At 39.4% G+C, this 27,711-nt stretch overlaps 5 protein-coding genes across 5 annotated transcripts; 3 read left to right on the plus strand and 2 right to left on the minus strand.

Moving 5' to 3' along the window:
• Positions 1-296: 296 nt before the first annotated feature.
• On the minus strand, positions 297-1,585 carry LOC133980286 (claudin-3-like). The gene has a single exon (XM_062418958.1). It carries the CDS (start codon positions 1,477-1,479, stop codon positions 832-834), a length of 648 nt encoding a protein of 215 aa, XP_062274942.1. The 5' UTR covers positions 1,480-1,585; the 3' UTR covers positions 297-831.
• A 1,747-nt stretch (positions 1,586-3,332) lies between these two features.
• Positions 3,333-10,059, minus strand: LOC133981014 (uncharacterized). The gene is made up of 3 exons (XM_062419900.1): positions 9,397-10,059; positions 4,736-4,803; positions 3,333-4,519 (listed from the first exon to the last, which is right to left on the minus strand). Exons 1-3 carry the CDS (start codon positions 10,057-10,059, stop codon positions 3,859-3,861), a joined length of 1,392 nt encoding a protein of 463 aa, XP_062275884.1. The 3' UTR covers positions 3,333-3,858.
• A 7,402-nt stretch (positions 10,060-17,461) lies between these two features.
• On the plus strand, positions 17,462-18,528 carry LOC133979921 (claudin-4-like). The gene has a single exon (XM_062418454.1). The coding sequence runs from the start codon at positions 17,519-17,521 to the stop codon at positions 18,143-18,145; it is 627 nt and encodes a 208-aa protein (XP_062274438.1). The 5' UTR covers positions 17,462-17,518; the 3' UTR covers positions 18,146-18,528.
• A 1,292-nt stretch (positions 18,529-19,820) lies between these two features.
• LOC133979920 (claudin-4-like) lies at positions 19,821-20,456 on the plus strand. Its single transcript, XM_062418453.1, has one exon. It carries the CDS (start codon positions 19,821-19,823, stop codon positions 20,454-20,456), a length of 636 nt encoding a protein of 211 aa, XP_062274437.1.
• Positions 20,457-24,633: 4,177 nt separating this feature from the next.
• Positions 24,634-27,628, plus strand: LOC133980119 (claudin-4-like). The gene is made up of 2 exons (XM_062418702.1): positions 24,634-25,281; positions 27,221-27,628. Exons 1-2 carry the CDS (start codon positions 24,634-24,636, stop codon positions 27,626-27,628), a joined length of 1,056 nt encoding a protein of 351 aa, XP_062274686.1.
• The last annotated feature ends 83 nt before the right edge of the window (positions 27,629-27,711 follow it).

The following is a 27,711-nucleotide window of genomic DNA, read 5'->3' on the forward strand; positions in this document are numbered from 1 at the left end:
TCAGGATTGAATATCAGGGTACTCTTACAAAGGCACTCTATCATTTTTTTGTCAATTCTACTGACTCATGCTGCAGGTGAATATGCTGCGACAACATCTGACATGGGGCGTTATTTCACTTTAGCAAAATACAATAAATGGTAATTTGAAATAAAACAAGACAAAGATGTGCAGTACCTTAAAAACAGACATGTTTATTAAAAAAAACTAAAACAAAACACTTGTAAGATATATGCACAGCAATGTTGTATAGATAATTACTGTTGTCCAAAACCAGGTGCTCAGTGCACACTGTGGAGCACTCAAAGTCCTTTATCATCCCTCCCACCAGCTCAACTCCACCTTTACTACCCTGTGCTATGAGCTTATCATCTGTTTTGACTGTTACAGATACTCATAATACAAAATGTACAAACATAATCCTGTTGATAACCCTGTTGTGCCCTATTATGGAGATGACACATGAAGCTGTTATGGCGTATTTTCATTAAAAAAAAAATTCAGTAGTAAACATTAAGAATCCAAGACTGTATAAAAAGTATATGATTGTATAATGTTAATAATATTTATCAGTAAAAACAGAGTGCTAACGCCATAAATTCTATGCTTTTTGTTCTGAACATGTTTAAAGGAAATTTTCACTCAAATGACCTTTGCATGAGACCTTTTCCATCTCTGAGGAAAAAGACATGACATTGAAGGCAAAATTAAACACATCCTTCATTGCGGAGTCTCCTTGTTTTCTTCAGCTCTTTTCCTCAGTACACCCTCCATCTGGTGCGAAGAGCAAGTTTGAGATTTAACACTGTCTTTTCTTTTATTGAATTTCACTCATACATAGTCTTTCCGTTCTAACCCTGGACCACCTGCGGACCGCGGGGCAGAGTATGCCATTCGTGAAGGGTTGTATCTGGTTTCACGTGGCGGGCAGGAGCAGCAAAGGAGTCCACCACCAAGAACCAGGAGGGCAGCGGCCGCAAAGCCGATGTACAGTGCGGACCCCAGCTCTCTCCTTTGGGCATCAGTTAGCAAAGGGTTGTAGAAGTCCCTGATTATGGTGTTGGCCGACCAGGACACAGGAATGAGCTGCATGACCCCTGATACAATGAAGAAGACCCCCGAGATGATCATCACCTTGGCCTTTGACGCCTCATCCTCAATGCAGTTGGTGCACTTTGCTCCGGCGATGGCGATGAGCACGGCCAGGAGGGCTAACAGGATGGAGATGACGGTGAGGGCACGGGCGGCTTGGAGGTCCTGGGAGAGGGCGAGCATGGAGTCGTAGACCTTACACTGCATCTGGCCCGTGCTCTGGACTACGCAGGTCATCCACAGGCCCTCCCAGATGATCTGAGCTGTCACGATGTTGCTGCCGATGAAGGCTGTCACCCTCCACATGGGGAGGGCGCATGCCACAATGGAAATAATCCATCCCAAAATGCACAGGGCGATGCCTATCAACTCCAGCCCTATAGACATACTGGAAAGTCTTCCTCTTCTGCTGCTGAATGTGTGTCACACCTGAGACGGGATCACAGAAACTAAAAAATCAGCAAGGGGGAAGAGTCAAACAGAGACCCAACTAATAATTAAGTTAATTTCAGGCTTTGCACCTGTGAGTGTGTGGTGATCTGTTCCCTCAGCTTCACCAGTATCCTTTATAAGGCAGATCAGGTGGATGGGAGGAGTCCTTGAAGAAGCTGACATCACCAAATGGGGAGGAAGGAGCTGGACACTCTCAGGATTGGAGACTCTCTGCTATCAGCTTACAGTGCCAGCTTCACAATGGGCCTGGCCACAAAGAGGCCTTTTTACAGCTGAAAGGGCACACAAGTGTTGCATGTGTTGTCATAACGCAAAAATAACAACTGTAAGGTGCATTAAAGGTCCTAAAAATCTACTTTCTCAATAATCTTTTTGTCTCAGCAATGGGGTCCTATGTGGACACACAATTTTCTTCCAGGTTTAGAACAGTTTTGATTATTTCAAACATGAGATGTATACAGTATATGTATATTAACAGGTATTTATATATATATATTCTCTTTTCTCTGGTTTGAAGTATGAGGAGCACTGTTAATGTCACATACTTGCACACACCAATCAGAATTTAGCACAATTTTAATCAAAATGTGATAATGGTTGCATGGTTGTGTGTTTATGTTGTCAAATCTGATCAAACCACACCCACACAGTCCTCATGAGGTACATTAGCTGGGTTTTTGAGTGTAAAACTCTTATTAACTATACATAAGGATGGTTTTAACATGTAAAATGTTTTTTAGGGGTTTTAAGGCTTATTGTATGATTGATATTGAGGATATTTAAGTTCACTGATTTATAGTTTTCAGTTGTCACATGGAGCTTTTTTCTTTGTCATGTTAATGAAACATTTTGTTAATAGAATCATACTTTTTCAGAGCCTGCGTTTTATATTAATGAATTAACAGGATGCTGTACATTTAATAATCACTGAAAAGCTTCTGTTTTAGTCTAATATCTTTTACATCATCGCCTCAGAATAAGCTCAGGCTCCTTTCTGAAACACCAAGGATGCTGCTTTTTTAAAAGGCTCGTAACTGAGGAATGCCTGACCTCCATTTCTCAGTAATTGCCTCATAACCTTTGTATTATCATTGTTGTGTGGTGGAAACCTTGCATATCCCAAGTGCCAGCATTTTAGGAAGTTAAACATCTTGCAGCTTTGGTTTAACTGCTGTTAAGTTTTTTTTATATAACTGGGATAATAAACACAAACTCATTGAGTTGAAGCCCAAACATAAATAATCCTAAGTGTTGGAGTTACAAGGCTTTCACCTGACAACGGTGTAATGTCTGATGGGCCTTAATGTCTCTGTCTGTCTGCAGAATGCCCTTGAAATTCTTCTGGGCTGGGTCTGTCTCCCTAGAAATACCCCCACCTACTTCATCTTCTGAAACCCAGTGTTGACAACGCCTCCCTTCCCCCCCCAGTCTCCCCCCCTTCAAGCATGAAACGGGTCCATTGTTTGGGTGGGCAGTTCAGATAGTGTGTGGAAGCTGACAAAGTAGCGGTTCTTCTTATCATGGAGCCAACAGACATCTGGGAGGCAGCCAGGTGGATGGGTGCTGTGATGGACTACTAGTCGTCAGCCTAATAGCTAGGTATGCAGTGTCCAGTGTTTTTTTGTTGGGTTTTTATTTTTCGCATCTGTTGCAACTACACCTATTTTCATTGTGCTGCATTTGCATATCCACCTTCCAGTGATTGGAAGAAGAGAGTGTTTGCTTCAGTGTGCATTGCGTTATTTCAAGTAGTCAAACGAATTAAAGCAATTTACTGTAATTTAAAAAAAGGCCTTTAATTAAAAAAGTAGCAAACATAAAAGCATTTCAGATAAGCTGAATCAGAAGTATGGAAACAAACAAACAAACAAACAAAAAAACAACCATAATCCGCTTCATGTGGATTTACATGACAGATGTCAATCACCTTAATCAGGTTCCTTACAATACATGCAAAAAGCCAGTACATTAAAGATAAGTACATGCACAGATTTAACTATTCTCTAAATTCAATTCACAAACTACACAGTTATGTCGATACAGTACAAAATACAAGACACATCATCATCATATAGTTGTGAGCCTCAGCCAACAGTCACAAAGTTACACACAAAAAAATTGATAAATGCAGACAAAGTTTCATGTACACTTTTCATGTACACAAAAGGCACATATGTTGTTCTGAATTTAAGTTTTCATCCCAGCACACTTCCTAGTGTGTGGATGAGTCATTAAAGAATGACTGTACTCTCCAGTTCACTTTGAGCAGTCGCTCACATGACGGAAAAGTGTGAGAAAACAGCAGGTGTAAGTTCAGACATAGTTTCGCCTGTCAAAGCTACTCGGGGCCATCGATCTGGTTTGGGAGTAGACCACCTGTGGAGGAGGCCCGTACCGTTTCTCGTGTTGCGGGGGGCAACTGCAGCAGAGGATGATCCCTCCAATGAGCAGGAATGCGGCTGCAGCCCAGCCCAAGTAGAGAGCCGCACCTATATCTCCCTTCATTGAATCCATTATAGTTGGATTATAGAAATGCGAAATGATGGTATGGGCTGACCATGACACGGGGATCAGCTGGGTCACAGAAGACATGATGAAGGCCACCCCGGCAGCTATCATCACCCGAGCTTTTGCTGCCTCTTCCTCCACACAGTTGGTGCATTTCGCTCCCATCATGGCAACCAGGAGTCCCACAAAGCCCACAACGATGGAGATAATAGTGAGGGCGCGGGCGGCCTGAAGATCGCCACTTAGGGCCAACATGGAGTCGTAGATTTTACACTGCATCTGACCTGTGCTCTGGACGACGCAACTCATCCAGATGCCCTCCCATGTGATCTGAGCCGTGACAATGTTTGTCCCGATGAAAGCTGACACCTTCCACATGGGCAAGATGCAAGATGTAATGGCTGAGATCCATCCGAGGATAGCCAGAGTCACTCCAAGTATCTCCAGTCCCACTGAAGGCATGTTTTAACCCTATGTGATTCAAAATGCACAGATGTCCTCTCTATCAAAGCAGTCAGAAGTGGAGTGCCGGTTGTTCATATAAACAGATTTTTTTTAAAGCAGAAGGTGGAGTCACCGTATTGGTCAGGGAAGAGTTCAAATTGTCTCCCACTCTGTTTTGAATGTCCAAAAAAACCCAGCCTTGGCATGAAAACGGCCTCAGCTTAATCATTCATCTTACTCGACACTCCAGTAGCTCTCCCACTTGTTTGGGTGAGGGGAGAGTAAACAGAAGGCCTGTATCTCAGGCTGAGAGTAGTTAAAGGGTAACAGACATGGTAAAGATTGGTGGATGAATGATTGAAAGACTTCACAATGCTGGTTTCTTATTGTACTCCCTGCTGACAGATGAAACTGTTGTTTTATTATTACTAAATTAGATCCTGACAAAAGTATGTAATCATTTTATGGTTTGTATTATTAACCATTACATACTATTCATATTCTACACCCTCACAGTATGTTCAGGACTCATTTTAACCTGGTCTAAAATCCCCTCGTAAAAAGTGTCTATATCAATTTTGAACCACATATCTATTTAGAAAGCATCAATAGCCGATCTGACTGATCAATAAATGGGTGATTAAACCTTGATTAATGTTCCAGAGAGCAGAGAGAGTGTATTTTTTAGGTTTTACAACACTCATCTTTGGAGAAAAAACACCTAATATCACACAATATCATGTCCTATTTTACCAAGGACAAGAAAATATAACATAGCAATAATGATTTAAATGTATTATATAAGAACATAATTGAACTGTGGGGTTTATTGTATAACCATTAGAGCCATCAGTCTTCACTGCTACATCATGAAAATAAATCCTCATAACTACTATCTTATTAAAACTATTAACTATTCATTTAACTAAAATACATGTCAATAGATACGGGTCAAATTTGACCCAGAACAGCTTCAATAGAGTCAAATTTGTAGCACCTATACAAAAGTATGACCTTTCAAAATATTTTAATTTTTATGCAATTTGGGCCACTTTAGGAACATTCGTAAAAGTAAAAGACATTTGGGGTGTTTTTAAAGCTGTCAAATGTCAAAGCAAGTCAGATTTGACCCAAACAGTATGTTAGGCAAATTGTACATTTGTGGGTTGTGAATGCTATTTTACTCACACTTTTTATTGAATGTAACAGAGTGAAATGCAGATGCCAAAATAATACACAATGAACAAGAAAATCTGGTCACATGCAGCTTTCTGAACCTTTCATACATAAAAATGCAGCTCAAAGTGCTTTACATATGAAGCAATAAAACAAGAGCAAACAAGTATAACAATTTAAAATCAACAGCATAGGTTAAAAAAAACATTAAAACAAATAAGAAGAGATCAAAGTTAAACTGTTTTTTAAAAATGAAACTGAATAAAAACAAGTCTAAAACACAAGATAAAACACAGATTAACTAAAGGCTTTGGGGTAAAGGTAGGTTTTAGGGGTTGGTGATATTACAGGGGTAGGGTGTTCCATAATTTTGGTGCATAAATCATGAAGGCAGCTTCCCCAATTTGTTTGCTTTGGAGTATCTCATGACTTTCTGTGGCTGATCATCATTGACCATGATTCTCTGGAAACGGATGCAGGAAACAGATGCAGGATTAGGAGAGGAAGAAAGGCTTGGTGACAGTGGTTAATGGGGTTAATAAGGATAAATGGGTCGAATGATTCTTTGGAAAGCAGTGGAAGTGCTCTGATTAATCAAAAGTGTCATGTTTGAGTTGGACGAGAGCCTTTGTTAACTTAAAACAAAATTTGACAACAAAGTCATCTGAAGTTCAGATCGGTGTTTACTATAAATATATGCAATGAGTCTGGGTTTTTTTTGGCTGGGGATGTGTGTGTAAGTGTTATTAACAATCTTACAATAAATCCAGGACCTCTGTTAATACAAAAAATACATTTAAAAAAATAAAGGTAAATAAATCTAGCTAGACAGTTAGTTTTAATAGCTATTCCTGGCAGCTATTTTCTGTATTTACTTTCGGTCTGACTTAGAGAGAAATCTATGTAGAAATCACGATTATCTGGAAAGCATTCAGAGGCTTGTGCAACTCACTTTCTCGATATACATCGTTTTACAGAAATCCTCGTCTACCCAAATTTCTACAAAGGAGCTGCTATGTTAGTATTAAACAGATAGAAGAACATTTTTAACACTTTGATGATGTTGAGGTGTGTGCTGCTACAGTATTTTAAGCTAAAAACAGCTTTTCCCAACAGCCTTGACAGTCTTTTCAGTCAACTCATACGTGTATCACTGGTTGACTAGGAAAGTTAATAATTGAGACCACATGCTCAAACTGCAATGCAAACAACACTAAACCCCTCTACACATTGTTATCTGCACGTGGAAGGAATAAAGGACCCTATGAATAACATATGAATTTCTCTCATGACGTACAGTAAAACAGTTTCCATTACAGGGAACAGTGACACAAAGAGGGAGTGGGCCACAATGCTGCAGGCTTAAACATTGTATTTGTGTGTGTGCACAGTGGTGGGGGTTTTATCAGTGTCCTTGTTTTGAAGGTCATAGTGCATCAAGGATTTTAACCTCAGTTTAACTTCTGCACGTGCCACAAAGTCCCTCTAAATATACTCTGTCAGTAGTCTCAGTAGTCACACTTTCACTGCATTGAATCTGCACTGCATCTGTTTCATTCACTTCAGAGGAAATGAGAGCGAAGCTGCTTTACTGATGCAGGGACTGTTATCAAAAGCATTACTGTACTTTGCTTTTGAGCCTTGCAAAGACATGGTAATGATTCTGCAAATAAACCCAAACTTATTTCAGATGTTTCGAAACATGTGGGTCATTACTGCTAATACCAAAAACTGAAACCTTTTATTTTCTACAGTCACTCTCTCTGGCTTGAGGTGATGTGCTCGGATTTGTAACTTACCTTCATAATAAATGAAAGTGTTACACCAGTGAATTGGGATTTGTCATCAACTTTGAGAGGACTTTGCACTTTCCCATCAACACACGACTGCACAGTTGGCCTCAGTTCACAATACTGCCAGCGGGGTCCCTAATTATTCAAAGGGAGTTTTCCAGAATATTTAGAGGACTATCCTTCAGATCATTAACCTTATTTTTCAAGCCAAAGCACATACTTTGTTTATTTTACTGACATATTTTTAGTATTACTAGTACAAATCAACAAGAAATACAATTAATTAACAGGGAAGTCAGTATAGTTATTTAACACATTTAAAGTAGCTAAACAGTTTGGAAGAAGTCTCAAAAGTAGGTTATATCCTGTTGGTTTCATTCACTGTTAAATATGCATACTGAAGCTGCTGAAAATTGCAGCAGATTGACGTGCAAAAAATGTTGTATGATGTTAAAACAAAGTTTGATGAGTATCACAGGTTCTTAAAAATGTTGTATTCCCAATTTGACGTATAGAGATTTTAAAATCTTCACATTTCTAGTGTGTTTTTTAGATGCAGTTTCATTCTGGTGACTCTAACTTTGGGATTAAGGTAAACAGTTGCAAACCGACTGATGAATGGGGTCTTTGTGGCTCTCGTGGTCTCTGTTACAGTGCAGATTACATCCACTTACACATGGAGTCTATCTCGGACTGGGTTTCTCTCTCGCAAATGGAGAACAGGTTACAATGGAAGGGAGGCATAAGGTGCTGAGACAAGCCACCCATTGTGTCTCCCAACGATTTGTGCTGAAATAAAATACTTTTCAGCGTGCACTGGTACGGATCCTATTGGTCAGACTCTGCTGAACTCCACAGCTGGCATGTGTCCCTCTTTCTGCATACCGAAGAACTCTCGCTATAATTTATAAATTACACTTAATTTTAGCATCCACATAATTTCTGGCTCTGAGGCATGAAATTGTAGCATTAAGAACTGTATATCTACTTCAGGAGAACAATATAGAGTTTTATAAAGAAAACATGCTTCAATAAAGATAATATTTATAATCTGGTAAAGTGTTCTAATCAAAAAGAATTTAGTTAGCTTTTTGCAAATTTTAGACATGTAAGATTACACGTATCCTGATAACCGAATGGTCAAGATGCATATCACATACTATGACCTCAAGGTCTGTAGTTTGGTTCCCACTGGGGACATGTTGCATGTGTTGCATCTCCTCATAACCCCCCCATTTCCTGCCGAGCTCTATATTGTCAAATAAAGGCAAAGAGTGCCAAAAATTATCTTTAAAAATGAGATAGAACGAAATATTCTATCACAATAACAGAGCAGATGGACCCAAGTGCAGAGAGCAAAGGCAAAAGCAGGGCTGCAGAAAATTTATTGATTTATTGCTGGATGTGTAGGCAAAAAAATAAAAAGAGCTGAAACACAGGGACAACAAAGAACTAAGCAGGCAGAACGGACAAAACGACTCAACAGAGCCTGAACAGAAAACTGAACTTCAATACACAAAGGATAATTACAAATGGGACACAGGTGAGTGACACACATGGGGTAATCAACCAAGGCAGGAAAACACAGGAAGTAAAGATAACAGAAACACAAGAAGAAAATGTTTCAGGAACTAAACTAAGAATCCAAATTCAAACAGAGAAAGTGTTGGCGAGATATGACAGATCCGACACATTGCAATGTGCCAAAATCTACAAGTAAATGTGTTGATTTTTTAAATAAAATATAAAAAAGCATCATAAGACAGACACTACTACAGAAAAAAGGTCAAAACAACATATTAAACATTTATCAGTCATTCTAATGTCCATGCCACAGGTACTGCATGCTGCATTAACATCCAACCACCGAGCATTCACACATTTGCTGACACTGGTCATTGTATGATCAGCAGCACCCACATGTTCATACATAGTCTCTTCTTGTGTAGCCGTTGACTGACATGGTCTTGAGAGCTGAATAGTCCACTCGGGGAGGCGCAGAGCCACCGCCGCTTTGTGCTGTGGCTGTTCTGGGAGGGCAGGAGCAACAGAGCAGTGCACCTCCTAGGATGAGCAGGCAGGAGGCAGCCCAGCCAAAGTACAGAGCGTTACCAAACTCCCTTTTACCCGTCTCCTCCAGCATTGGGTCATAGAAGCCCAGGACGATGGCGTGGGCTGTCCATGAAACAGCCACCAATAGCAGCAGTCCAGCAACCATGAAGATTACTCCAGCGGCCACCACGAGTCGAGGTTTACTGCTCACATCCCGGCTACAGTTAGTGCACTTGGCACCAGCCACTGACAGACCGATCCCCATAATGCAGAGCACCATGGACACGATAACTAAGGCACGAGCCGCCTGTAGGTCCACTGGCAGCCCCAGCATGGAGTCGTGCACCTTGCAGTGCATCTGGCCCGTACTCTGCACCGAGCAATTCATCCACAAGCCTTCCCAGATCACTTGAGAGATGACAATGTTCTGACCGATGTAGGCAGCCACCCGCCACATAGGCAGGCCACAAGCCACCATCACCCCCAGCCAGCCGGCCACAGCCAGGATCATCCCAAGGATCTCCAAACCTGCAGAGTACATTGTTGGGGCTGGAGATGAACAAGACTCTCTTCCAGGGGTCTGTGGGATAGAAGGCCCTCTGTGTCCACAGGCTCAACCCTCCTGAGATGAAGGCGATATCGGATCTCGCTGGCTTAAAGTCCTGCGTAAGACTTTTAGTGAGAGAGAAAGAGAGAGGGAGAAACAGATTCTACCTTTTTTATACAGCTTAGATGACTGAAGGTGGAGTCAGCTTAAAGTGGCATCATGTTTACCTTCAAACTGCACTTGCATTTACGGATACTGTAGACGTTTTAACAACATTGTGTCCAGCTGAAATTGGTATCACAAGGGAAAACCATCAAAATCGGTGTTCTTTTGAGGTCATCTTTTGTTAAGGTCGTAAAGAGTCAAAACAATTTAAATAGATGCATATTCTGGAGTTGTGTTGTCTTAGATCCAAACCACATTTACATCGATGAAATGCATGAGACTCAGTTATGATTATACTAAGATGTTAGTGCACCAGTGCTCCTTTTAATGCTCATACAGTGTACAGTATCTGTGTATCTGTGACATGTGATAACCTTGAAGAAAAATGTCAAGTCACCCTCTGAATAAGATCTCCTTTCAAAGAAAGACCAACAATGACAGGCCTTGTTTTTTGTTGCTCACCTCCGTAAATCCTCCTGGGTTTACAGGCCTCATTTTCGGTAGGCTTGCGTATGGTGTTTGCCTTTAATATTCAAATAAATATCAGACTGGTAGTCTATGTGTTGGCCTAAGCAGATATGGTCTGCTGAATTTCCATCAGACACAACATGGCAAACATCCTACCATAAAAACATACCAGGAACTTAATGGTGCATCATCAGAGAGCAGGCTTTAGACTGCAGTATCCCCTTCCTGACATTAATACTGACAGGCAAAGCAATTGAACAGAAAACGTCTATTACGGTGATCTCACATTTCACTCATTACTGAAGCTACAACAAACAAATTCAAGTCAAAAGGGCCCAGAAATATCCCGGTTTCTCAAATGCAATGTCTCTTGTCAGCATTCAGAAAATAGGATGTGATACAGCCTGTGTCTATTAACATCATCCTTTGTTGATAAATCAAAGAATAGCTCAGGGGGAGGGATATCTTCTAAGATATCCAGCATACCTTCTGTGATAGACAATAGGGCCGTTGAGGTTGGCTGACAGGTCGAGGTCTGTGTCATTACAGGCTTTTCTCTTATCAACAGAGGTCACCCGGGGTCAGTGGTCAGGTTGAGCATCTCCGCTATTTTGTGGTCAACCCCCCTCCACACACACACCTTCCCACCCTCCCACACAAACACAGACATTTGATAGGAACTTGAGTGTCTGGATTTCAGTGGGAAATAAAAGATGTTTGTATTGATAAGATGAGAAGAATCAGTTTTTCCTCTCATGAACATATGTCTGAACATCTTCTCAACTTGAATATTTTCATTCAGTTCAAAAATGTGCAGCTTTTTAAAACGTGCAGCTTTTAAATCCATCAAACCTTTACATTTTCAAAACTCTTTATTTCAATTTGAATTAATTACATTTGTGCCAATCCAACTTTAAATTTCCAGAGGTGCCATTTGTCTACTGAGAGCAGACTTTCATTCAACATGTACAAAGCTATTTACAAGCTCTGCTGCAGAATAATAGAGTCAATTTACAATATATACAGTACATATATACCCAAAGTGAATATCTCATTTACTGTAATGACAATCCCATGTTATATGAAAAAAAAGCAATAAAATAATGCATGATAACTGATCAGCAGCAGATGTTAAAGCATTGCTGCTTGAAGGGATGGTTTTGTGTGATTTATAAAAGGAACATCACACATGGCAGCCTTTTGATGGCCCAGTTGCTGCATAACACAACACACAGCTCCCATACACCCGTACCCTCCTGGTCCAGTACCAGGCTGCTGAGCCAGGAGTAACTCTGTGGATTGCCAGATAAAGTCAGATAAATCCAGATTCAGCCTGAATCATAACAGCTGACATCATTGGCTAACACATTCTGTTTACCTCTGGCATTTAGTGGAGGATGAGGTCGTTTTTCTGTGGGTGTGGTCCATTTTTTAACCATTTTGTAACAGCGGTTGATCCAGGATGCCTACCTTTTTTTTCTCCCCAATCTTACTGTAAATACATAAAACATACAAAAACACAACTATATGAACTGCTATAAGTGATAAGATATGTAAGTCAATCACTGCAACACCATCACTGGCTGTCGGCAGTACAGGTAAACGGCTCCATGATGGCAGCATTGTTGCACTCAAACTCGTTACTGTGGCAACACAGAGTCAGCCTGAGGCATACAATTTGGGCGTTTTCACTAGAATAACATGTCTAAAAATTAAGGGGAAGATCTCCAATCGTCTGGTATCACAACATGACATTTTCACTAAATATCAAGCTCAGTGAAAGAATTCAACATGCTATCTCACTCAACCTGATGCAAAGAAACTAGTTCTGACATGTTTAGACTATTGATATACTTTTTTTCAGTTACTTTTCCACTAAATATCTTGTTGCCTGAATTGGATTTGGCTCTAGGTGGCACTTCAATTTGAGCCTATGGGGACTGACTGATGATTTACACCTTAAGATACTGCTGGTTGTGTATGAAGCCCAAAATGTATCTACAGTAAAATTAACAGGACAGCTACCTTTCTGTGCTTCTTTTTACTATTATCAACATTATTATCATGATTATTATTGTTGTTGTTTTGTACCAAAATTCAGGAACAACATGTTTATTTTTCTCGCAGTTTTTATTCTTTTTTCTAGTGTAAATCCATACGACCTTTATTATGATTTTATTTGAAACGTTTCATGTTATTAAAGATGGTATACAAGCATAATAGTTTGTTTTATCTATTCAAATTAAATTAAATATTAGAGTTACACTTATGCAAACTTGTATTTGAACTTAACAAACCACTGTTAGTTTCAGTCCAGTGACTGTTATATAATAATTACCGAGTCATACAGGCCCGTAGCCTTTTATCTTATGCACATGCCTGTTTTATCCTGGATGCAACAGATCGATATAGGTCTCACTATATCCATCTCGGAATTCATTCTGTAATGTTTCCTGCTATGTTTTTTATCCACAGCAAACATGGACATTATTTATGTCAGGAGTTCAGCAGGAGGTGCAGCTACTCTGGACCATTTCCTACAGATATGCATGAAGCAACTTGCAGAGCACCTTGCCAAATATCCACCTGTCATGGGAGGGGGAGCAAGTCTGACTGGTTCCCATGAAGCATAAGTGTCTACTGTAGATTGTTGTCTGTTCAGGTCCTTAATAACAGATTAGATATCACCATTAGAACATTCTTTGTGACCTGATGTGTCTACATTTAATTCAAACCTTTATAGATTAAGATTGTATCTGTTATGTTGAAAAACTACAGTGTAAATCATTAAAGCCCATAGAGTTCATTAGTGTGTGAATTGACTGATGGCAAATTAGGAAGTTATACACTTTCCCAAATTTTAAAGGGAACTAGAGTTGTTTTGTGTTTTGTTTAAAGCTATAAATCTATAATGCCACACACAAATGCGGAACCGACAGTTACCCCGAGGCCAAAATACAAACCCTTTTATAAACACAGTCACTCCCTATTTCACAACTAGTCGCCTGCATTACATCCACACAAACTGACTTCCTCCCATTTATCTGACACTCTTATTTAGGCAAAACTCCATTGAGATCTACTGTAGAATGAGTCCTATCACCAACATAACAAAAAACAACTTATTGCCACAGTGTTGTGTGAATAGAAATAAAAAACAGTACTGCCAAAAAATTGATAATTCACATTCTTGTTGCTATGTGTTACACCCATCTGCAGACCTCTGAAGACTTCAGGATGCTGTTTGTGTCATGTGATACTGTGTCGTGTCATGTCCGAGCATGCATGACTCACTGAAGATGTCACAAAAATAGTTGCTAAGATAACCCACTGAAACTGTGACTGTACCTGAACAAAGGCCCCAGGGATCTTTGCGATGACGTCACAGACAAACACAGACCTGGTATGTTGATAGAAACACATATCTCCCACTCTTTTACATGAAACTGCTCATAGTGGGGGGTTTTTTAAGTCTCTTCTTAAAAAAATCCAAACCCAAACAATGTAACTCTCATCGCAATTAAAATGTATATGACAGTCAGAAAGTGTCAGTGTACCTTACCTTTATTTGTCTTTTAATCTCTTTTTAACCTAGTTTTAGTCTAGCTTTTATTAAACTTCATCTCTTTTATTTCACTTTACTTTTCTTTTGTCTTTTTAATCTATTTTAACCTAGTTTTTTTTACTAGTTTACTAGGTTACTAGTTTTAACTTATAAAAAAACAACCCATTAGTAAACCATTTCTCTTATTCTCTCTTATTTTACTTATTTAATTATGTTTTTATTGCATGCATTGGTCTCAATTTCGGTCTTATAATTTGTTCTTTGTTTTGTATTCCTTTTATTTATGTTGTCACTTTTATTGTTATTGTCTGTCTTATTATAAGTTTGTCAATCAACTGTAAAGCACTTTGTACTACACTAGCCTGTATGAAAGGTGCTATATAAATTTGATCGATTGATTGATTTATTGATTATGTTTCACTCTGCTCAACAATTGATGCTGTAATAAATAGCTTCTATTCTTTCCAGTCTTTCTCATTTAAATACATATACACCACTATACTGACTGTCTGGTCACATTTTGTCACCTTGTAGTTTGAAGCAAGATTATTGTAGAGTAAACACCAGCAATATCTTACTATGCACAAAATGCACATTGAGATGCCCAATTTGGAACAGTAGAGACAAAAATGTTATTTCCCCTCGAGGAAAATTGTCTTGCTGTTATGACTGTTTGGGTTGTATAAATAAAATGACTTCTGCTTCCAAATATTAGAAAACAAATGAACCATGTGGGACAACTGAATTTACCTCGAGAATCCAAAGGAACACAGTATGCCACATTTTAAGATACAAACTTAAATAAAGCTAAAATCTAATGTTTCACTGCTGAATTCAAGCAGGCATGGTAGTCATTATTCCCAAAGTCGAAGGCTAATTCTAGTTCTTGCTTGTAGTTTCCTGCCCTGAACATTTTAAAATGGCGGCAAAGAAAAAAGCCAAACACCTGTTACTCATGTTAGTACTGCAGGTGGATATTTCTTTGATATGCAAAATGACCCAGCCTGTTTGACTGAAGGGTTGAACACTTGAGTGAAAGCCAAATCCAACCGTTACTGTGAAGTCTGGGCTTGCCTCTCAACTACCTGCCGACACTTGTCGCTCTGACTCCCTCTGGCATTTTCTCACGGGTGCTTTTAGTCAATTTTTTACCTGTTGCCTGCAAAATGTGCACCGTTGAATGCAGCCACAACTAAACTCTAAAATCTACAGTGATGATCCCATTTATGCACTTATTTTTCATACTAATCACAAATAGACTCACACACCCAGCCACATTTTCAACAACTCAATTGTACGCTCAATCTGATGATAAAATGCTTGATTCTGCAACTTGATGATTCAGTATTCGACATTGTAAGGAGTACTGAGGTCGCTGATAACATGTGTATGAGCATCTTGTTTACTATATCTCAATTTGTCAAAAGATATGAGACGCCTGATTGTGGTCACCAGTACTAATCTCAATCTCCTGAAACCATCTCTCCTCAGTTTTAATTGTGGAAATTCCTCCCTGCCTCCTTGTGTGTGGAACCCAATCTCCATAGCCAGGCCGAAGTAGCTTTAATGATCCTACCTTGGATAAAATAGAGGCATTATAGTCCTAACGGCAGTTTTGGCTCTAAAACACTGCCTCTATTCATTTCTGAAACAATCTGAATCCCTCTCTACCTCTCTTTGCCCCCTCTCACTATTCACCTTCTTTTTTGCCACAGTCTGTCAACTGGAATCACTTGGCATGGTGTTTCCATTTCTCCAACATCTCCCGCCTGATGTTCTTTCCCCGCTGTGGAAAACTATCGATAAATCAAGAGGGACCCCTGGACTGCAGAGCACACATTTATCTCTCAAGACAAGCTATAGGAGAAGGCTGCAAACCTCCTCAGCCTTACAGACTGGCATCACTGCAAGGTCAGCTTTGATCTTTTTTTTTCTCACCTAGAGTTCATCTTTTCTGTTTTCATGTCATATAAATGCTCTTAATTCTTTGCGATTAATACGAAACTATAGCTCATACCAGTCTTGGCATCATTGGCATCATTATTAAAAATCCTTGTTCTTTCTTTGCTTTCCAAGTGGTATCATAAATCTGTGTAATCAGTGTAGGATGTGATGTAAAATGTGCTTAAATCCTAAAAAAGTGCAGGGATTGATGAGCTGCAGCTGTATTCTGTAGTATATGCTTTTAAATCAAAGTCATAACTCATTAAAGACAATATACACTTTTAGCAAAGAGACTGTGTTTCACATTGACACTTATTATTAGTATTCATATTTTAACAGCTTTAGTAGAAGTTTAGATTGTTCCTTTTAAGACAAACCTTTCCTAAAAGTATTAAGTATGAAGTGTTTAATTCCAACACTAAGATATGGTAAATAAGAAAGGGAACAGTAATTTATGCACTAAAAAAAGCTATTCTGACATATTCTCTTTCACTCTTTGATTCTCTGTGATTGGGACAAATGTGCTGTGTGTATTCTACCTTCGTCTAAGGAACCTGAAACTCCCACAGGTAAAGAAAAAGATCAGAAGCCAAAGGTCAAATGTTAACATAAAACAGCAGCAACAACACCTTGACAACAATATTTATTTTTAATAAATAATCTCAAAACTTGAGATTTCCTTGTCACCACAAAGAAAAGGTGAATGTTTGATGGAAATTGTGAAACTCTATAAGAGAATTGTAATCACAAAATGAATATTATCTGCTTATTTTCCAGGCTGAAAGCTTATTTGTTAGATCTGCTCTAAGCGTCACACATAAACTCACAAGCAAACTGCTCTGTGTGGTTTCTAAACATGCATGATTTTCATTCTAGCTTCAAAGTAGTATTGTCTGTCATTGTTACTCATAATACACAACAGAAAAACAAGAAAGCAGGAAGTAATATAATAAAAAAAAAACTATGTTGCACTTGCTTAATTACCATTACCAAAATTTTTAAGGAGTGGCTGATGGTATTTTTTTCCAATTGGATCAGTGAGTCTGAGTCAGAGGTGGCTGTTCTATTTGCAATGATTACCTGACAAAAACTGACATGATGACACATGCCTGCTACCTGGGAGTGGGGGTAGTCATCGCGTCACAGGTGTGTGTGACAGTTTGTGCGTGTGTCAAGCCCCTCCCGAGCTAAGTGTATAAAAGACATCCTCCAACCTTTCCCAAACATTTACTCTTGGGGATCTCTCAAGCAACAATTAACTGACTTAAAGAGACTTTTGGACCATCTTTGCAAGAAACTTTCTGAGAAGACATGGTGTCGGCTGGCTTTCAGATGTTGGGCACTGCCCTCGCCATCATCGGCTGGATTGGGGCCATCGTGGTCTGCGCTCTCCCCCAGTGGAAAGTGACAGCCTTTGTTGGCCAGAACATTGTCACTGCTCAAACCACTTGGGAAGGCATCTGGATGAGCTGCGTGGTACAGAGCACAGGCCAGATGCAGTGTAAGGTTTATGACTCCATGCTGGCCCTTTCCAGGGACCTTCAGGCTGCCCGCGCCCTCATCATCATCTCCATTCTGATTGGCATCGTTGGCATCCTCCTGTCCCTCGCAGGGGGCAAGTGCACCAACTGTGTGGAGGATGAGAGCTCCAAATCCAAAATTGGCATTGCAGCCGGTGTGGTCTTCATCGTTGCAGGTGTTTTGTGCCTCATACCTGTGTCCTGGACGGCAAACACAATCATTTCAAATTTCTACAACCCGCTTCAAATTAACTCTCAGAAGAGGGAGCTGGGAGCTGCACTCTTCATCGGCTGGGGGGCCTCCGCCCTTCTCATTCTTGGTGGTGCATTTCTTGCTGCCAACTGCCCTAAAAAGGATAGCTACTCTTCTGCAAAGTACTCAGCTGCTCGTTCATCTGCACCTAAGGACTACGTCTGAGGAGAGAAGAGCCAAAGGAGAAGACCAGGAGACTGAAAAAAAAAGACTTTTCATGTAGACATGTATGATTTGAACTTCACAATGAGTTTGTTGTACTAATAATTTGGTTTGATACTTTCACATGGAGTTATAATAGCACTTCAGGACTTGTTTCATCAGTGGAAAGATAAAGAAACCACACCCAAACAACAATTTATGTGGACTGAGGAACAACAGCCTTTGATCTGTGCAAGTGAAAAAAGTTGCCATACATTTTTCAACAAAATTGAAAATGTTACTTTGATGCATTGTATGTTTTTTGTCCCTTTATTTTCTTTCATTGGTTCCTTTTTACATATCATTCCATTATAAATTGTGTCAACCTGTAAATAAAACATTTTTTATCAACATTGAATCATTGTGTTGTGTATGTTCTTTGAGATTATATTAAGTGTTATTAAAACAGTTTTATGTTAAACTAAAATTGAGCCTCCAGAAAAAAGACATGGGGTGGGGCTCAGCTCTTACAACCCAAAGATTATAAAAGATGTATAACTAAAAACAATGATTTTAATAATAATGATCCAAATTCTATATACTATCAGCCCCAAATATAAAACATTATATTATAAAATATTCCTTATTTAAATTTAAAAAAGTATAAATAACTACTCTATAATGCAACATAATCACTTAAAAAGCAACTAAATACACCCCACATTATGGTATACAGTATAATGCTGTTTGTTTCATCTTCATGAATTATGAGATAAAGTAGTTTATTTTTTTGCAATGGATTATATTTTAAGAACAAACTCAGACATTGTAATAGAAAAATTTGTTCTAATCTTCTCCACAATGTGAATTTAAAAAATGTTATATCCTGAGTCATTGGCTGCACAACACTGCCCCCTTGCTGTTAAAAAGTGTAAGCATCCTGTAGTTTCTCTCACACATGCGCAGAACTGAGAGGTAATAGGGTTTTTTTGTGTTGCTGTTTTTAAAAAAAGAATTAAGCTTAACTCCTTTAATGGCATTCAAATCTTTTAAATACGCAGCACATGCTTTCCTTTTCAAATGAGAGCACCAGGTTTTTGGGCTTGTATCATTAATTATACGTTAAACTCAAACTCAAACTCAGTAGTTTTATCCAGTTGTCCTCTAAAACAAGTTACCATATATTTAATATCATTAAATATTTTTAGGGCCCGAGCACTAACAGTGCGAAGGTCCTATTGAATCTTCTTCTTTTTCTCGTGCTTCTGTCAAAACAAATGCATTTTGGCAGCCTAAAGGTTATGGAAACGGGCATCGCAAAATGACTCTACAGCACTCCCCAGGCAAATGTAAAAGAATTGAGCCCCTCGCTCCAGATTGACATCGTAGACAAACACAATTTGGTACACATATATATGATGTCAAGATGCCCAAAAAAGTATCTTGTTTACCTTGAAATCTTTGTGCATCTGACCTTGAAGCTTTACATTTCTGGCAGGTCAGCACTAATATAAAGGTCACTGGGTCTCTGTTTGTGTGTAAACTTCTTCCAGCCAATAGGAGGTGAGGACCGTGGTTTCACATACCCTCATGTCTTTGTCCCTTCTTCTCACACAACAAACTATAAATACAAGCTAAAACCATTCTGCTCATCTTTCCTTTTTTGGATTTTACTGTATGAGGTACAAAATCTGGCAAAATGGTTTCTCAGGGGATTCAACTCATCGGCATATCAATGGCTGTGATTGGCTGGTTCCTGGTCATCATAGTGTGCGCTTTGCCCATGTGGAAGGTCACAGCCTTCATCGGAGCCAACATTATCACGGCTCAGACCATCTGGCAGGGCATGTGGATGAACTGTGTGGTGCAGAGTACAGGCCAGATGCAGTGCAAGGTGTATGACTCCATGCTGGCTCTACCCCAAGACCTGCAAGCTGCTCGGGCCATGATCATCATCTCCATCCTGACTGGAATATTTGGGCTGGTCTTGTCAATCGCAGGCGGGAAATGCACCAACTGCATCGAGGAGGAGAGGTCCAAGTCGAAGGCTTGCATCGTGGCTGGAATTTTGTTCATCATCTCTGGGTTGCTCTGTCTCATTCCTGTCTCCTGGTCTGCAAACACCATTATCACCAACTTCTACAACCCGCTACTCATCAATGCCCAGAGATATGAGTTAGGAGCAGCGCTGTATATCGGCTGGGCGGCTGCTGCACTGCTGCTGATGGGAGGAGGGCTAGTTTGTTGGAACTGTCCTCCCAAAGATGAACATCCCCACTACATACCCAAATTCATACCTGTGAAGTCAGCCTCCACATCAAGAGAATATGTATAAGATGGACTGCATCACCTTTTATGGACTCGTAAGGTCACAGAATGTTTTATAGAGAGAAATGATCATTTTCTTTAACATTTATTCATTGGCAATGTAAATATGGCATGAATTAATGAGTTTTGATAGCTGTTTCTGCATTTGTGACATTGACCTTTCTCAGAGTGGATATATGAAACAAATAATACCTGTAATGGCTGTACTCTATTCAGTTGTGCCAGCGGGGCCCTGGGATTGTGGATGCTGGTTCACTGTCACACCTGACTTGTGTTTTTCCTGATGTGACAAATGTCACCATAAACAGGAACTTGGCTTATGTTCTTCTAGCCTAGATTTTATTTTGTAATCAGTCTAAACTTGGAAAATAAAAGTTTATGTGGTTTATTTATGTGCCACTGTGCTACTTCCTTTATAAAACCAGTATCATATGTGATTAAGTGTAATTAATACATGTAAATATTCATATGTGAACATTTTGTTGGGCTGTTATAAGGATTTCACAAGGGTGTAGTTATCTTTATTCTCATTCAGATATATTTTCCCGCTAACGTCTCCAAATATATATCTTTAAATAGCAAAAATGGGGTGTTAGTGATTCCTGAGTGAAGTGAAGTTCTTTCACAAGGCCTACAAATTCCACATTTAGAGCTACAAACGTCCAAATGCTTTATGTGTCTTTTTTTTTCAAAAGCTTGTAATGATGTGTTACTGTAAATAAACCACATTCTTACTGGGTTATTACTATTGCCTTACTTCTGACAGACCCAAAATGATGATAGAGATTCAACACTACAAATGATCACAATGTAAAGTCAGTAGATGATAATGTGGCAATATAGGAGACATAATATCAGCAGCCATTTAGTGAGTCGATTGTTATGTAGTTTCCACAGGAAATTGGATATGGAGTAAAAAACCTCTTAAAAAAAATAATTTAAAAAAGGTATAATTTTTTAAGTTGGAATAATAGTCAGAAAGTCCAGGGATGTATAGATCATTCTTTATTAGTTTGGTCATTCATTTCAGTATTCTTTTATTACAAAACCAGTTTAAAATGTAATTAAAATATTTTACTGGGGCTAGCAGATGGTGGTAACAGAGGTGTGTCTATGGGTGCTACCGTATACTCACCACATGCAGTCACAGCAACCTAAACACACTCACACAGCAAACGGGTGAAATGCTTGTGCGTCCCAGTGCCTGTAAACACAGCAAACAGTGAAGGGACCTCATCCTGGGTGACTAGCCTCTCGCACAGCTCGACTAAAGCAAAGAAACAAAACTACACACAACATTAAACAAAATAAAACCAGTCAGTCCCCAACACTAATATTCATAAGAGGACATACGATAATGGCTGTATTAAAAGTCAGGCAAAACAGCAGGTGGTAACCTACAAAGGAGAAAGTTGTCCGGGCACCACTTACCCCAATGGTAAAGAAAGGGTCTATGAGCAGGAATAACAGGAAGCACTAGCAAGGAAGCTAAACAAACAACAACAAAAGTTAACTGCTGATGGAAGGAGGGCTAGTGTGTTGGAACTGTCATCCCAAAGATGAACATCCCCACTAAATACCCAAATTCACACCTGTGAAGTCAGCTTCCACATCAAGAGAATATGTATAGGATGGTTTGCCCCTCCTTTTATGGACTTGTATAGAAAGAACTGATGGTTTGCTTTAACATAGATTCACTTTTTGATAGTTGTTTATGCGTTTGTGACAGTGACACTTCTCAGAACGGACATGTGAAACAAATAATACCTGTAATGGCTGCACTCCATTTAGTTGTGCCAGCAGGGCCCTGGGATTGTGGATGCTGGTTCACTGTCACACCTGACTTGTGTTTTTCCTGCTGTGACAAATGTCACCATAAACAGGAACTTGGCTTATGCTGTTCTAGCCTACATCTTATGTTTTAAATCAGTCTAAATTTGGAAAATAAAAGTCACATTTGAAATGTTAGATTTATTTTCCATTGTGCTTTTCTTTATAAAACCAGGATCATGTATGATTAAGTATAATTAATGCATGTAAATATTGATGTGTAAACATTTTGTTGGCTGTTATTTCACCAGGGTTTTGTTACCTTTATTTTCATTCAGATATATCTCTACAATTATTTCTCTTTAAATGGCAAACATGGGGTGCAAGTGATTGCTTTCTTCTGGGTGGTGCATCTTCTGCCTATACAAAGAAATGAGAAAAAAGAAAGAAAAATAGAATACACACACAAGAAGAAAACGAAAGCATCATTTAAACATGGGTGCCACTCCTCTAAGAAGAGGAATCTTGTTTGACTAGAAGAATTCCCCCAATCACAGAAGAGCCCTCCTCTAAAGTAGTTCTAGGGTTTTGTCCTCGCTTTGTCCATCAGCCTTCCTGAAAACAATTTCCTTCACTGGATCATTGCGGAAATTATTGTTTGTGCAGTATAGGGTTGCTGTGTCAAGCTAGTGTCAAGACTTTGTTTACCCAGCAGAGGTATCTGTTTTGTCACACTGTAGGATGTGTTAGGGTTTTTTTTCTAATGCAAATTGCATCAGTTTAATTGTATGTCACTGGCTTCCTGTAATTCATGAAGGTGATTGTTATCAATGCTGAGACTGATCTGAATGTCTCCTCCTCTGCTCGGGGCTAGGTATCTGTCTTCGATCTTAACTTGGTAAAGAAGCTGTGTATGGTCTGCTTTATGATGTATAAATTGCCAGACTGCCATGTAGTATAGAGTCAACAACAGGAACATAAGCAAATGGTGGAATCTATGCTACAGGAAAGACCAATTTCCTCTGTCTTTATTGATTAGTTTATTGGTTGTTTATTGGTTTATTTGCACATATTTAAAATAAAAGTCAGAGAAAAATAGTAAAATAAAAATTTAAATAACAAAAATAAACATAAATATGATTTACCTAAATAATATAATGTACAAACAATGCAAAATAAAATAAAGGAAAACAGCAAAATAATACTGATACTTTGTGGTTGACTGATAAAGCTCAGTAGAAATTCAGTAAATCTACAGTCAATCATGCAATAGATGTGTCTACAGAATAGACAGAAAACAATTCAGTTTCTATATGGAAAATAATGATAAAATTATAGATGCAGTAGATTGACGACATATGTGAGTAATATGATCAGAGGGCGTAAATGACGAGAAAGGGGGGAAACAAAGTCAATAATGGAACAAATCTTAAACTGTGACTCATGCTCACAATTTCCCGTCACTCTTTCCCTCAAAACAGTTTCAGTGTGACAACAGAAACGGTATAAAGCACATATTGAAAGTCTTTAAAGTCTATGTGCTATCTGTTGTTCATGATAAAGAAATGTAAAGTCTCTATAGATTTTAGACTAATGCATAATAAAAAGATGTCATACAATTAGCTTTTTATTGTGCTGGCTTATCAGTTGTGTGTGACGGTTCAACTTTGTCGTAATAACAGACATGACCCACCACGACCCTGATTTGAAATTAGTTAAATAAAAAAAACAAAGGAATGATTTAATCATTTCCCCTGGCAGGGAAGCTCAAAAATGGATTTTTCAAACAATAATCTCTCTTCTCTCCGTTTTGTTATATATATTAAAACTTTCCTGGACCAGAATAAATTATTGATGATTCAGGTCGATAATTTCTGAACATCTTGGAGCTTATTTTTAGGATGCTGTTTGCTGGAGAGTAATTTCAGTAAAAGAGTAGGCAAACACACACCAAAGTCTGTAAGGTGCTAGAATTCATACAGGATAAATCAACGAGCTCATCAACGTTTGTGATTAAAAGAATAGAAATGGAGCATCTGCTGTACTTTCTTCTATTTATCCTGCTTGATTTGATCATTTGCCATCAATCACTATCTGAGCTGGTTTCAGGACTTTTGAGGTCACTAAGTGGTGGTAACTCCAACCAATGACCATATCCGTGCTTCAGACTCATCTGCATATGAAAGTTTGTTCCCCCAAGAACAAAAACAAGGCATTGTTTAAACATGGGTGCCACTCCTCTAGGAAGAGGAATCTTGTTTGACTAGAAGAACTCACCTGACAACAGGAGAGCCCTCCTCTTGTATGTTCTCCGCCAAACAACATTTGTGCCGTGAGCTGTGTCATTCTGACAGAGAACCAGACCTGCACGCTGAAACACTTTTCTCTCTTGCTGCAAACAAAACCTCTTCGCGATGGGGAGGATTGGCAAGGAAGTGGCCGGTCAGGTCATCAGCTTCATTGGCCTGGTTGGAGTGTCGGTGACATGCGGGATCCCCATGTGGAGAGTGACCAACTACATCGGAGCCAACATCGTAACAGGCCAGATAGTGTGGGATGGTCTGTGGATGAACTGTGTGACGCAGAGCACTGGGCAGATGCAATGCAAACTGAATGATTCTGTGATGAGGCTTTCCACTGATCTGCAGGCCGCCCGAGCCCTGGTCATCATTTCTATCCTTTTCGGCTTCATCGGCTTCATCATCACCTTCATTGGAGCCCAGTGCACAGGCTGCCTAGATAAAGATTCATCTAAGGCCAAGGTGGTGATCGTAGGTGGCTGTCTCATCATTGTTGCTGCCATCCTGGTCCTGATTCCTGTTTGCTGGTCTGCAGCCACCACCATCTCAGACTTCATGAACCCATTGACCATCGAGACACAGAGAAGGGAACTTGGGGCCTCCATTTACATTGGCTGGGCCTCTGCTGCCATTCTCCTGATCGGTGGGATCATCTTAACCACTTCCTGCCCTCCTCAAAAACGCATGTATGGATACCCAGGATACCCACCAGCACCCATGTACCCTTATGCGGCACCAGTAAACCCAGCAACCTATGCTTCTGTGTACATGCCCCCATCCAGCCGACCATACTCAGGGACGGGGTCATACGTACCAACCAAACCATACGCGGCACCAACCACATACTCACCAAGACAGTACCTCTAAAAAATGAACGGACAGAAAAAGAGAGACTCATATTTTTGACCTGATTGTTTCAGGAACTCGCTACTACAGAGTAAAACTGCACCAAATTGTACAGTTTATTTCTAGAGAATGATATGTATTCCATTGTAATGTTGGGATGTAAAATCATTCACTCAACTTATCACTGTGACCTTTGATTATCATTTTATATCTTTTGAATTGATGTTGTGCATTGAAGTGTAAAGTATAAATTCATGTGAAGAGTTCATGAAGTCTTTACATAAGAAGAATATCCTGTTGACATGGCTGTGTGCACTGACGGTTGCTTTGGTTTTCACAAGGAAGTCAGTGTAAATATATTTATTTCCTTATCAAACGCAGATGGCTTTGTAAATATAAATTGTCATGTGTGCTTGCTTCATGTAAATCCTTTATGTTTTTGAGATTACTCAAAAGAATTTAAATAAAAAAATATTTGTGAAATATACATTGGATCTGTTTTTATTTATTATATATATATGTTTATTATTTATTATAAAACAATGTTCCCACATTATTACCCGTGATGACTAGAGCTCTGGCATTTTACAGATTCAGAGCACTTCACACACACACAAAGTGAGAGATGCAGAGGTGAAAAATGTCAATATGGGTTTTTTTTTCTTATAAACAAATCAACAATTACATGTATAACAATTATAACATGTTTTTCCATTTGAATCATTGTGTCATTTCACTGTTTACTGGAGCTCACTGAAATGTCTTATATATAACATGGGACTTAAAGAGGTTAGTATTAAATAAATAAATAAATAAATAGATAAATAAATAAATAAATAAATAAATAAATAAATAAATAAATAAATAAATAAATAAATAAATAAATAAATAATGAATAAATATCGTGAAAATTTTAAAAAGCAAATACAAAAAAGAGATTTTATTTTATTTTATTTTATTTTATTTTATTTTATTTTATTTTATTTTATTTTATTTTATTTTATTTTATTTTATTATTTCTCCACAGGGAGAGAACTAAAAACGTTAATGTACCCAATTGCAGCCAAGGGCTGATTTCCATTTGTAGTGATCCAATCAGCTGACACATTGATCAGTGTGTTTTTTTTTTTAACAAACAAATAAACCAAATCAATCCATTCCCAGATTGGTTTGGCAAAGATAAATGGATGACGTCTGGGGAAACTACCTCCCATGTTGGAGTTTATTTTAAATCCTGAAACCACTGACTGGACCTGATGTTCCTGTAACCCGTCCTATCAAAGGCGGACCAGTGACAGAGCATTGTTTGAATGAGGAATCTCAGTGCCTCTTTACAGCCCTAATTTACATAAAGCCATTTAAGACCGATGTTCATCTCGTCGAAACTACTCCCCCATTCGCATACAGATTAGGTAAAGAATCTGGTTGGGCAGGTAAATCACGGGTATGCTGGTTTCAGGTCAGAGAGAAGGATGTTCTGGCTCCACCTTCAAGACAGGCATCCTTAAAACCATAAGACATGTGCCACAGTCTTCATTCAGCTTTACAACTGGCCCGAGCTGACCCACTTCTGAAACCTTTTGGCCTTCTGCTATCGTTCAGCTACAAGTGACTCAAACAAGACCTCGCCATGGTGTCAATGGGACGACAGATGCTGGGCTTTGCCCTGGCCATCATCGGCTTCCTGGGGACCATCATTGTCTGTGCCCTGCCAATGTGGAAGGTCACAGCCTTCATCGGAGCCAACATTGTGACAGCGCAGGTCATTTGGGAAGGGCTGTGGATGAACTGTGTGACGCAGAGTACGGGTCAGATGCAATGCAAGATCTATGACTCTCTGCTGGCTTTGCCTCAGGACCTTCAGGCTGCCAGAGCTCTTGTGGTCATCGCCATCATCCTTTCTGCCTTTGGAGTCCTCCTGGGAATCGCTGGGGGGAAGTGCACCAACTTTGTGGAGGAGCCACGAGCCAAAGCCCGAGTGGCCATCGCCTCTGGAATTGTCTTCATCTGTGCTGGCGTTATGATCCTCATCCCCGTCTGCTGGTCTGCCAACACCATCATCAGGGATTTCTACAATCCACTCATGACCAATGCTCAGAGGAGGGAGCTGGGGGCTGCACTCTACATCGGCTGGGGTACCGCTGCAGTGCTCCTCCTGGGTGGTGGTCTCCTCTGCAGCTCCTGCCCACCCAAAGAGAGCCCAGAGTATCCGATCAAGTACGCCGGGGCCAGATCCACAGCCACCAGCCGGGCCTACGTCTGAGAGCTCCATTTTCACTGAGAAAGACAGTAATTTAAATCACAGTTTCTTGATTAAGTCTCCTTCACTGTGAGTGAGTGCAGGTT

This window comes from Scomber scombrus, chromosome 5, assembly GCF_963691925.1.
Source record: "Scomber scombrus chromosome 5, fScoSco1.1, whole genome shotgun sequence".
In the NCBI taxonomy this organism is placed as follows: domain Eukaryota; kingdom Metazoa; phylum Chordata; class Actinopteri; order Scombriformes; family Scombridae; genus Scomber; species Scomber scombrus.